The sequence below is a fragment of the Fulmarus glacialis genome, unplaced genomic scaffold, assembly GCF_000690835.1.
Source record: "Fulmarus glacialis isolate BGI_N327 unplaced genomic scaffold, ASM69083v1 scaffold3633, whole genome shotgun sequence".
Taxonomy (NCBI): Eukaryota; Metazoa; Chordata; class Aves; order Procellariiformes; family Procellariidae; genus Fulmarus; species Fulmarus glacialis.
In genome coordinates, this window is record NW_009202116.1 from 23,167 (window position 1) to 36,022 (window position 12,856).

The 12,856-nt window shown below is 38.4% G+C and overlaps 1 protein-coding gene across 1 annotated transcript in view; it reads right to left on the reverse strand.

Annotated features, from left to right (window-relative positions):
• Positions 1–2,673: 2,673 nt before the first annotated feature.
• LOC104074138 (arginine-glutamic acid dipeptide repeats protein-like) overlaps positions 2,674–12,856 on the reverse strand; it is a gene marked incomplete at its 3' end in the record, with an annotated part of 97,445 nt that continues 87,262 nt past the window's right edge. The window contains exon 9 of the mRNA XM_009574162.1: positions 2,674–2,772. Within this exon, the coding sequence (XP_009572457.1) occupies positions 2,674–2,772 (99 nt within the window). The remainder of the gene's footprint in view (positions 2,773–12,856) is intronic.

Consider the following 12,856-nt stretch of genomic DNA (forward strand, 5'->3'; position numbering starts at 1 on the left):
GAAAGAATGTATGCAGAGAAAACAGAGGTTAAAACAATATGAATACAAACTTACTAAACACAGGGCAGAGCACTTGAAGTATTTGTTCTGACAGTCGGTACCCTAAACAAAACTCCCTTTTATGACAAGATAACTGTAAAACTGATCAGGAAACTGTGTTCTAGGCTTTTTACTCATCCTCTCCTTCGCTTTGCTGCCAGTGTTAGCACACGATCCTCTTTCACTCTGCGACTTCAGGCAGTCTCCTTACCACAAGGGTTCTTTGTTGGATTTCAGAATAAGCCTACATTAATACAGGTTTATATGGCCTGGCCTACCCCTAATCTAGCTCTTGCAAAAAAGGTTTACATAAGGAGAGAGAAAGCACACATAATTCATTGGAATAACTCCCTGAAAGACTTTCAGAGAAAGCCGAGCTTAAAAATGTCTCTGCAGCCATTGTCTGAATAATTAAAAAATGCCAAGAGACCACAAAAGTTTCACCCATTATTAATCCCTTCTATTTTATAGCACCATTGCAACTTCATCAGTAGCTTAACAAGACCACAAAATTTTTATTTACTTCTTCAAATACTTTACCAATTAACTAACTAGCTTAAAAATTCTTTCGTTCAAAGGAAAAAACAAGAAAAAACTTTTCTCTTGGCACTTTTACATGAGCAATGCTGTCTTGCACTGTATCAGATTTTTCTCATTTATATACCTTTAGGTATACATGACAAGTTGAATTTCTATCCCCGTTTATTCCAATATGCTACATAAGAGAGAAGCAGCTTTTCCAACAGTGAAAGGTAAAAACCATAAGCGAGTCTGAAGTTCTTCTGTGATAAATATTTTATCATAACTAACTTCCAATCATCTGATTTTCTATTTTAGTGCACACTGCAGCCTAATTACTGAGCTAGGAAATATAACATTTTTCCACTTTCACAAAACCAGACATGCCTAGTCAGCTTGCTAAAGAGGTACGGTCTTCTTATATGTTACATTTCACATAAATCTATTCTGTTAAGCACAATTAACATCAGCATTAAAATGCAAAATATTTTTAGGATGTAATCCAAGTGAAATTCTTTTTTTTTTAACAGTCAAGTAGTTGTGTGCTAGCTTAAGCTGCAAGGTCTGACAAAGGGTTGTAATGTAGCAGCATTTGGATTCCAAATGCTGCCAGAAAATGCATCTTCTGTTGAATGCAATATTTAAGAATCTGTTTGTTTACAAGGTGTCAGCAAATTAAGAATCTATAATTTGCTCCCAACTTCACATGATTTATTTCGGTTTACAACCCTACAGAAAACTGTTTAATAAGCACAGTTGCATTATATCATATGTATAAAAATTAAGCCAGCAGAAACCTCACAATTGCAGCAATTAAGCTGCAAAATGAACCACAAGAAGCACTTTTGCTTCCCTAATTCTCACACAGATATCATCTCCCCCAAATTCTGGAAAAATACCCAGAAATTAAAAAAAAAAAAGTGTGGTCCATTTGAGTGTGAAGTGCTTTCCCAGCAACACACCCTCTCTGTCAACTAGAGCTTTTATGAAGAGGTGTCTTTCTCAGGTCAAAATGATTTTTTTTCCACTAATCAGACTGCACAGCAGGATCTTTTAGTAGGCTAATGACAACAGTAGAATTTCAATCCAAAGCCATATACACCAAAAACCTCAACCTCTGTCTGAAGGAAAGAATGACATGTTTACATGTTCCTTCCCTGCCTGCACTACAACCCCAAACCTGGAAAGACTAACTACCAGCACATGCTGAAACAGCAGCCATATGGAAGAACCAGCACTGTGACTGCTAATTGTGTAAGTTGATGAGACTTGCAGCGTACCAGGCTGTGAAATTGTATGAGCCCAAATCCCTCAGCGATTCCAGGTCCGTAACTGTGAGGATACAATAGTGCATTGCATATTTACTGCATGCCCCAAATTCATCATGTCCATACATTACTTTGGGAGCTACATGTAAGAGGGATGCACTGTTTTCAGTACAGTTTTGGAGCCTGACAATTTCTACATATTTTAAAGTAAACGTGGACAGCATGGCTAAATCCCAGCTTTCAGATAATCTGGTTTTGGTCTGCTCTTTGTCAAAGATTCATCCATCAAGAACTATGCCAGTAAACACTTTCTAACATTCCATATGAGGGGAAGAAGGGCCTTAATCTCAAACTCTATTTAGGAGAAACACTGATATAACAACCTCCCATTAGCCAACTTGAGCTGACACTGTAAGCCTCCTCCAATACCAGCAGGAAAAAACCAGGGACGATACTTTGTATGCCTTTTACATCTTGTCCTACTCCAATTAATGAATGTGGCCAGCCTTTTTGGAGGTGAAAATGAAAGAGAAATTTAGAGTCCAGAAATTTTGCAGCTGCTCATTTACCCTATAGCATCCTTTCAAAAACAGTCACTTTATCTTCTCCTCTCTTATTCTACTATTAGAAAGGTATTTTCCCCAGTCTAATAAAGTTCTGTGTATCGAACGAGGGCCCACTAACTCAGAATTGTGCAAAAATTTATCCTGTGCAGCAAATTACTTGTCCCTCTTCTTTCCCATAAAGATAACCTCTTTAGGAAAAAAAAAAAAAAAGAAGAAAGAAAGAAAAAAGCAAGAGAAGCAACATGAACTATAAGGCTGAAGGGAATAATTAATTTCCCTACCACTTCATCTTCAGTCCAACACTTCTCAATCAGTTTTGGCACAGGTTTCTTCACCAAGCGCTGCAGGGCTTTTCCAGCATCATAGTTACTTTCATGTAGCTAAAAAATAAAGAAGACAAATAGATCATTCAATGGAATTAGCAGTGATCTGATATTGGAGAACTACTAAAGCGGGCCACATGAGGTGTTCTATGCCTAATTATTTTTACTGTTGAAATATGAAGCGAAATTTAAACAACCTGGAGGGTAATTGGGGTTTTATTAGTAGAAGAAACAGCATTAAAACAAGTATATTTTCCCCTTCCTTCCTAAACTTCTCCCAGATAATGTCTGAGCCCATAAAGCACTGAAAATTTTTTGGTTAACTTTAAAAAACATTTTTTACATTAGAAATTCCAAGGAAAATTTGAAAAAGCTCCAACAAAACATTTTTCAAAAGGAGTTGTATTTTATGCAGCATATTTTGTTCAGATTAGTAAAACCAACTGGAAAAACTAACATACAGGAGGGATTGCAAGTCATGGGATGTCAAGTTTACCCATCCAGAAAATTCTCTGTATTTTTATTGCACTGCAAAGATCACCATGCTGTCGGAAAACAAGTATGGAAGAGAAACAAAACCTCTACAGATAGCTACAGGAGTACATAAAAGCAACTAGGGATGTCTAAGTTGACATTACTGTTTCAGCTGGTCACAGCCTACATTGTACCTTATTTTCTACAATAAATTCAGTATCTATATGATCAAAAGCTGTCTGAAGTAGACAGTAGACATTTAAATCAGGGTGAGGCAGAAAAACAACTACACTGAAAAAACATTCAACAATGAACCCATGAGACTCTCTGGCTCTTAACTCTTGATAGAAAACATTTAGCACACTGTAGATTTATAACCTGTCCTATCTTCAAAGTACAGTGGGATTTTAAGAACCGAAGGACTAGTCAGGAGCCTGCTCTATGTCTTCTGAAAATGATCTCAAAGAAAAAGAAATATTGCTGGGATGACAAAAACTGAATTATCTTGCTACACACAAAAGGGAGAATGATTTGCATGCAGACTTCTCTACTCAGACAAAACGTAGTTCTTCTAAACAACGTGCTAAGCAAACCAAAGCTTCAAAGCTTTCGATTAACATCACAGAATTTTACAGACCCTCAAAAGTTTCTTTACAATAGGGATAACCAAAACATGATTCTGTACATTGATTATCTCCTGCCTTTCCTTCCCACCCAGAATTTTTCCCAAGCCATCTGCATCCCACTCTCTAGAAGCATCCATGCTGCTAGACCTGTGCTTAATCAGTCTCAGAAAACATTTCAACAAGTACTACAATTGTTGAACTTTTCCCAAGACTGATGAACTGAACAGGGATCAAGATGCAATTACTGAGCAGCGACAAGACATTAACTACTTTGTCACTATTAATACAAAGTTATAAGAAAACCTGATTACAAGAGGAAAAAATTCCGCATTTTTCCTATGTCAAAAGGCTCAAATTTTAGAATAGCATTCTGCTTCAAATAAAAATAGCAAGATTACTTTCTTATTGCGGCTCACTTTAGCTATTTACATCTCTCAACCGATTCATAAGTACCAATTATGTACATATGACAATGGTCAGACCCCTTCTACCCTGGGGCCACCTCCTACCAATACTGGGTACATATGACAATGGTCAGACCCCTTCTACCCTAGGGCCACCTCCTACCAATACTGGGTTTTCCTTATATTGCTTCTTTTGTCTGGTCTGGTCTTAACTCAGACTGTAAGCTCTTTGGTGCACAAGAATGCCCTGCATTCATACTGCATCCAGTAGCATGATTCAGAGACTTTTAAAAGCTGTAAGTAAAATACTCAAATTTACTTCTTGTTAAGTAGGTCTAAGTGATTTCTACTAAGAAATAAAGGCAGACATCTGAATCAAGATAAAAGGGAAGGGAAAAAACAAATCACTGGCAATACAGAAAATTTTTTTAGTGGGACTATAATAAAAGTCAGTTTCCTCTGAAAGCCGGCTTTGTGCAGTTCTCCCAGTAAATAATCTATGAAAGGTTTGTGCACTGACTTTTGAAAGCCACCATACAACTTACAGAAGAAAGAAAGTGACATGGCAACTTAGATTGCTATGATGACATTTACAGCAAAATACAGACATGCGTGCATATGTGGGGGGGAGCGGGGTGTATTATAAACATATATATAATATACTTCTTTAAAGCTGCAACACTGTTGAATCTAGGTTTCAGATGGGACAAACCCGCTGTAAGAAAGCCAGCACGGCTCCAGAGCCATGGCACTTCTACGAATGACAGGGCAGAATATTCAACAAGTCTTCAAGAGCTGCAGCAGAACTTGCCAAAAGCTGGGAAATGGAAAGCAAAGCTCTGCACTCTGTACAGGACTCATGCAGCTGTGAAAAGAAAGCACATCTGTAAGACCTGGTACAAAGCAGTCTTCACTTTCACTTCCTGGCTTTTGTCAAATCAGGTTTTAAATAGCTCGTGCATCTGTAAGTACACTGCTTTTTTATAAAACAGGGTTCACTTTTTCAATAAAAATGATACCATAAATGGACAGGGAATTTCAGAGAACAAAAGTGCCCATTTCACACAAGGTACTGTGGTCTATCGTATCGGGGCACTTTATGAAATGGTGGACTTTGGATACCAGATATCATGCCATGCTATCTTTCCATCTCCATTTTCTGGTCATGAATGCCACAGAGCGGATTGTGGCAGTCTATAAAGCCAATCCTTCTGCAGTACAGAGCACACTAGAAATTACTTTGTTTTCTTCAGCAAAGAAAAAGTCCCTGCACGTGAACCTCAAGGTATTAAAAATAACAGCTAATGTATTCCATTTGCTGATGAAATTTCAGTTCCATATAGTTTTGAGCTTCCTTTGTAACACCTGAAGAGCCAAGTTCCCAGACAACTATTTGATCAACAGTTTTTACCAAACACCTCAAACAGGTGGTCTGAGGTCCAAAAATGCAGAGGGGACCAGGTTAGCTATAAAAGCAGAAGTGCACAGCCTGCTAGAAAAATTAGGCCACTCAAAAGTCATACTGCGTACCTCCTATTGACAGGGATGAACATGTTATCAGTGTGCTAAAGAAGAAATTAGTTACGGGTTACACGTCACACAAATTGGCTCATATCTTCTATTATCAGTAGTAAGAGATCTTGAACTGATGAAGGTACTCTTCCACCTCCACCAAGTTACTGGGGCATTCGAAATTTATTTATACTTAAGGGACTTATAAAGAAAGTAAAGTACTTCTGAAAATAAAAGGTCACTACTGGGCAAAGACCTCTGATCATTACCTGCAACGTGTTTTTAGAACAAACAATAATGTTCCCTTAACTGGCGACCTGAACATTTTTTTTCCTTACCAACGACTAAAATAACAATAGCATACAGGGTGCTACTGCAGTAAAACAGCGCTTGGCTAATATAATGGGAACAAGAAAGCAAGCTAAGCCGGAGTGGTTTTCTATTCATTTTCAGCTTCCTATATGGCACCTACAGGGAAGTTAGAGATACTCACTGCAATAATAATATGTATGTACCTTTGCAGAGTAACCATAGAAAACAGTGCTTCAGCTTCCAAAAAATAATTTCCTCCCCACCCCGCTTCTTCAGCTATCTGATCTCTGCAAGCTACTGCTAAGAGATGCATTAACACATCAGAGCCATCCATAGCACCCCACACTGCGGTAAGTCAGGGAGATGCATTACCTGAGATCACTTAGGAGAAACCATTGCTTTCAAACCTGTCTCCCCAGGTGAAATTTCCTAATGTACAACAGAACCACGGCTTGTAAATCTGCCTCTGTTGACTACACCAGTGCCAGCTCCCGTGACTGCACCTCCATGCAAGTGAAACAAGGATCTTGGTCCATCTTACATAAGCCACAAGTCAAATGGTAAGAGTCGAAAGCTAGACTTGCAGTGCTAGTGCTCAACGCCAATACTCAAACACCACTAGTGACTTTAAACTTTTTTTTAAACTTGTTTTTTTTAAGACTCCTGTGGTATGCAGTACCTACTTAACGGCATGAAAATAAGATGTTGTCTTTTCTACTGGGTACACATTAATTTTTCTCCTTGTTTGCACTCCAGCACTGGGAATAGATCCATCTTAAAGAAAAAAGGGCTGTTTGTTTTGCCAGCTCACCTTGCAAATGCTTTTTTCTGTGCACGCCACTACCTAAAAGATTTTTCACTTCGGAAATTTGACAGTGTTGAAGAGAATAGTGCTTCTGTTTCTCTTCCCTCTTTGCTCCCTCCCAAAACATGCAGTAATGCCAAAGCCTCTTTGTAACTTGGAGGGCATCTTTATTTTGCCTCAAGGACAACACGTGTTTTTCCCTGGCAGCCCTATTGCCCAAGCAGTTCAATCAGCAAAAAAATCAGACAAGCCCACAACAAAATGGACTGGTCTAACAGGCAACTACTTTGGTTATTGAAAAATACAAGAGTTTACAGGCCGTCAAAACTGCCCCAAATCAACAACAGAAAATATGAGCATTAACTTTTTTGACCAAGTAATTACATTAATAAAAATCACAAAACCCATAAGCACAGACGTGAAAGAAGAAGAGTCATATAACAGAGAAGACACAGATGTGAAAACAAGAGACCTGATACAGGTTTAGAGTCTTCTGAAAAACGTTACTTTTAGCAAGCGGAACAAGAAAGCTTTTGTAAGTGCCAGGAGTAGGATAATGCAGCAAAAAGGAAAAAATATTTTTTTATAAGTGCCAGAGTTAAATTTACATGTTTCAATCTGGCTCATTCTCTGCTTATTACTTTCGGTCATTTAATATATATAAGCACTTTATTGGCACGCAACTCAAACATATAAATAATAGCTAATGATGACTGTCTATGGTTTCATTAACTTCTGGTTGAACTTTTCAAGGTATTGCTATAAACACTAGATTACTATCCTGTCACCTAGAGAATCACCATTTTTAGCATTAACTCTGCCATCTAAATTTTGAACCACTGTGACATTATGTACCTATACAACTGCAACAAAAAGAATCAACACAAACGTACTTTGACTTTAAAACAGAAAATACAGCAACTTCTGCATCACTGGACAGGGTTTTAGATTAAAGAAAAATTCTGAATGTGCACGTGTCCAAAAACCTCATTTATATTACAACAGTCATTAAACAACGCTAGATGACAGGCAAGCCTTATTACCATAAAGTCTGCACATTACCACAAGGTTTCAAGTTTCCACTACAGCTTCTCAGCAGAGCTGCCATTTTCTGTCTGCGTGATGTTGCAAATAAATTCTCCTTTTGGCATGGCTCAGCTGTCAGGCACCTCTGTTCTGTAATGAACCCATGAATTACATCTTGCAGCTCTGACATCTCTGGTCTTGCTCATCAAAATATTGTTCTTCAATTGTAATTTATAACTTAATTTAAATGTCCCTTTTACTGTGACCTTTTTAGATCAGAATGGCATTGCATCTGGCAGCTTCTACTTCAGCAAGGCATCCTTTTGCAATTACAGTCATTATGATCTCCGTTGAAAAGCCCATCTGAGTGAGGCTGCATTCATGCTACAATATTAAATAATTGCAGTCCATTAAGAACACTGTTAGATTCCAGAGTCTTTTTCTCTAAGGAAAAATTGCTACTATACAGTGAGAAAGTAGTACTGAACTACTTTGAAATCTACCGAGAAAAGCCAATAAAAGCAGAGGGGATTGTTCAGCCGAACACACTTTTGGGAGGATGCAGTCACGTCCAGCATTGATAGGACAGCACCGGAATTCAGGAATTCTCCAGGTTCAAGTGCTGGCTCTTCCACTGAACGATCACTGGTCACGGACAAATCACATCACTTGTCAGGGCACAAAGATATGAAGCCTGACCCGCCAAACATGAGGTAAATGCTACCAATACTGCAAGAGCATTTAAAGACTCAGGTAATACAGATGAGTCAAAAGAAATTTTTCACTGCTGCCAAGTAAGATACTTCAGTGGAATTGTAAGAGAAGATGGTATTTGCCTGCTACTGCACTGTCGATATTTACATAACATTCCTATTTAAGCACCAGTTATTTTAATCTATGCAGGCTTAAGAACACTGTAATTATTAATGAGGGATTTGCTCCTCTCACCGAAGGAAGGGGACAAGGGTCAAGATACCCAGTAGCTCTTTGTAAAACTGTAGCATGTTTAAGAGGGTAGAAAATAAAGAGAAGAGACAAGGAAAAAGACGACAAGGAAAATGAAAAGCAGAACAAGAATTACTGCCATGTGGCTTGAGTAGTTAGGTCTTTTGGTGTAATTACTCTAACTCAAGGACCTAATTTAATACAAAATGTAGTTCAGGCCACTGCTTTCAGTAGCAGAGCTGACAAATTTCAGTTTGATGCAGATACTCTTTACAGCTACGGACATCTTGCCCTACTATCAAATGGAATATGCTCCACAGCAAATATATCTCATTAGGTGAAACAGCAAAATCTATTTTCAAATTTGCAGCATTCTTTAAAGTGTTCATCCTCCAAAATAGCAAGATTTGATTTTTATCAACCATGTCTGATACGCAACAAGACACTAGCCCCAAATGCCCTCTAATTCCAGGAATTTCCTTCCCGCCCCCGCTTTGAAATTCTACCTCCTTCCCACCTGCTGCAACACACTAAACAATCTGGATCAGAGAAAAAATATACTGCCCTCTCAGAGAACAAAACTACTTTGCTGAGCTCCCTCTGGTGCCCAAGGACAACGGAACCTTGAACCAATCAAGAACCTCAACTATCCAACAAAAAGACTCTGCCCAACAATCTTGTTTTGCCAACACGCTGTCACAGCTAACTGGGAAGTTTTGATTTATAACTGATTTGATTTATAGCTGACACAGCTTGGCCTGCAACAGAATTTGAAACTAACAAAAAAAAACAGTGATAGAAATCAGTAAGCTACTTTAAGAGACAATTACTACTAGTTCTGTTTTTTTAAATATCTGATTTGTGATATCTGAGAGCTTGGAAATACAGACATCAGTCCCCGTTGCTGGGGGGGGGGAAGCAACTTCCATCTCTTCCCCCCAGTTCTAATCTATTTTAAGCTTCTACATAACTCTAATTGCTACAAAGTGATCTAGATGTTAATGATGGAAATTAAAAAGCCAGATGCTTGTGTGACATCCACTTTTCACACACCGGTACTGCCACGGCTCTGCCAAACAGCTCAAAATAACAGTTGCAAAGTACAGAACAGTAGAGGGAGCTAACTGTGCCAGCTGGTGGTGTGGGTCAACACAACAGGCATGGCTAGTGCTCCACAAGCATCCAGAGCGAGAACTTGCCAAATACCTGCAAAACTTGCAACAGCATTTTAAAAAAAAAACTTTCAAAAAAAAAAAAGAGAATATTTTACGTATTCCAAAACAATTTTAAAAAGTAACCATGGCAGTTATTTTTGGCCCTTTTTATCTGCCCATTTCAACAGTTTCTCTAGAAAGATTTCCTGACTCATCTTACAAATAAAGTGCTGAAGTTTTTCCCCTGAGAGCAAGGATAAGGATGAATGAAAATTCAAAGTGGCAAAATTGTCTTATGCACTAGAAGTGGCTTCATTTTCCAACATGCCCAGGCAGAGAGCGATGGCCCCTGAAGTGCTATGCTACCTCATTTGAACCATGAGAGTAGCTGTTAATTAAGACTCATCCAAAAGGAAAACTAGTAATAATAAGAAATGCTAACATATATTTAAATAATTTTTTATGCTTTCAACCTTGTCTGTAGTTAATGAACAAGAAAATCTGGTCTAAGGGCAAGTTAAAACAGGGAGTAATTTGTCTGGGTGACATCTTACTTAGAACTGAATTTCCTTAAACCAATATTACACTGTCATGTTTGTCACTCATAATGACATGTTCCCATGTAATAGTGTGTTATGAGAGTCAGAACAACGCTATTAGTAAAGAGAGATTTATACAATATTAGCATATGATTGTTTTGTCTTTCTTCCATGTAGTAGTATGCAGGCTTAAGTGGTGGTATTTTCTTAACATATGAGGATAAATAGAGTTGCTGGCTCTTTGATTTCCCCAGCAAAAATAACACGCACATCAAAATGACCAAAACCTCTGAGATTCACTCTTACACACGGATTTGCACATTGTCATTTCCTATTTCTTTTCTAAGGTCTGCTGTTTTATATGACTGATGCTCACACTTACTCTTGGATCAGAGCAATGGGTAAGGCAGAACACTGGGAATGAATTATTATTCTGGAACTTTTTAAAAACTGAGAACAAAGAAGTAATTTAACTCCTTCTTGACCTGGATTCTCTGAGAAAAGAACTGTAGAAACTCTGAACAGCAGGCATAGGTCAAAAGCAGCAAAGGATAAAGAGGTCATGAGTTTCTGGCTTTGTATTGGCATGGAGCACAAAAAGGATCTTAAAACAGATCCAATACTAAATCAGAGCTCTGGAGGACAGAGGCCAAGAAATGGGAGGGAGGGGAAGAAACTACACCAAGATTTACTCCAACTTTTACTCCACAGTACTTGCCAGCAGCAGCGACTATGTTTAGGCTCAATATTCACCATGTTATGATCTCTCCATGGATTGTCAGATCTAGGGCATCAGCCTTCTACCACAGAGCAGAATGAACTTTCTGAGCATATTTTTTTTCCAAACCTATTTGTCAGCCATTTCAGCTCTCCAAAATCCTGTTGTAGTATTAAACGCTTGTTTTGATAGTTCTAATCTGCAGGGCTTGCCAGCTCCAATTCTTGTAACAGGCCCTCATCACATTAAGACATTTTAAAATCAGTTCTTCCAGCCTTTGCATACCTAAATTCTAGATATGACGACTTCCTAATATCCTCGAAAGTTTTTGCCTACTCTTCTGCTGAAGACGAAGCCATGATTTCAGTGAAGTTCTAATATTACCCCTATGGTGCAAAGTGAGATGACGACAGGGGAAGAACCCCTTGCTCCTCCTCCTCCCTACATACAGCTCAGCTTCAATCAGCTTCTGCAATGCTTCCTGATACAGTACGCTGGGACACCAGTAACTGTCACACTTTAACGATCCATCAGAGGCAACAGCTCTCATTTCTTTAGAGAAAATGAACAACTCTGAGCAATAGAGGTGAATGCAGAGTTTCTGCTTGTGTGCCACAACCACCTAGGTGTAGAAGCCACACAGGCTTCTGCCTAAAACGAACGTGCTATTAAGGCACACAGTAGGCAGTACCAGCTCACTCAGATTGTTTCACTTAGCTCTGTTTCTTGCATTATGAATGAATGCCCATTCAAAGTGCTAAGGGATCCAACACAGCTGCAATTATCAGCAGCCTAACAGAAATGTGGGGTTTTAAAATGAAAAGGTCTTTCTCCTTGCCTTGTTAACTTTGACAAGGACACCCTTAAGTTTTAAGTAAGGGCAAGCCACCACAAATCTTTCCACTGGAGAAATGATTTGAGATGTTCCTACCTCCTCAGTTGTGCTGATTCAACTATTCGATAGCTGTCCTACACGCTGCATGTGTGAAATGATGTTACTTCAGAGTATCCCACAAGTGGTACGTGCTTTGTTTTGAAAAAATGAACAAAACCACAAAAGCACCACTTTGGAGATCACATGAAAGTTTTCATAACCCGAATACTGTCAAAAAGCCACAAAACACTTCTCTGTATTTATAAGATATCTTTGCAGATCCTTAGTAAGTCTACAACAATCACACCAAAATCCTCCTATACAATTCTCACAGTAGATAAAGTTGTGAGAGTAGGGTAAGAAAAGGAAGAAAACCACTGAAGAAAACACTTGTGAAAATAAGAACAGTTATTCATATAAAGACATACTAATAAAACTTTGGCTATTGTGTGTATGTAGCAAGCTATGTAACAAGCTTCCATAAGGTCCTTCTGTGTATCATGTTTAAAGAACTACCACTGTGATACAAGTACATGTAAATATTTGTTTTCCATCTCAAAAAAACCCAAACCAACAAAAACCCACACACGATGGAGCTGCAGACTTACTGCTTGCTAAGTTTGCATGTTACTTTTTCACGTGTACAAAACCAGGTTTCAAAATGATTGACCTTTAACTGACTTGCCTATAAGCTCTCTATCATGTAAGAGTTTACAGCATTTCTAAAAAATGCAACAAAAAGGGACTACTAC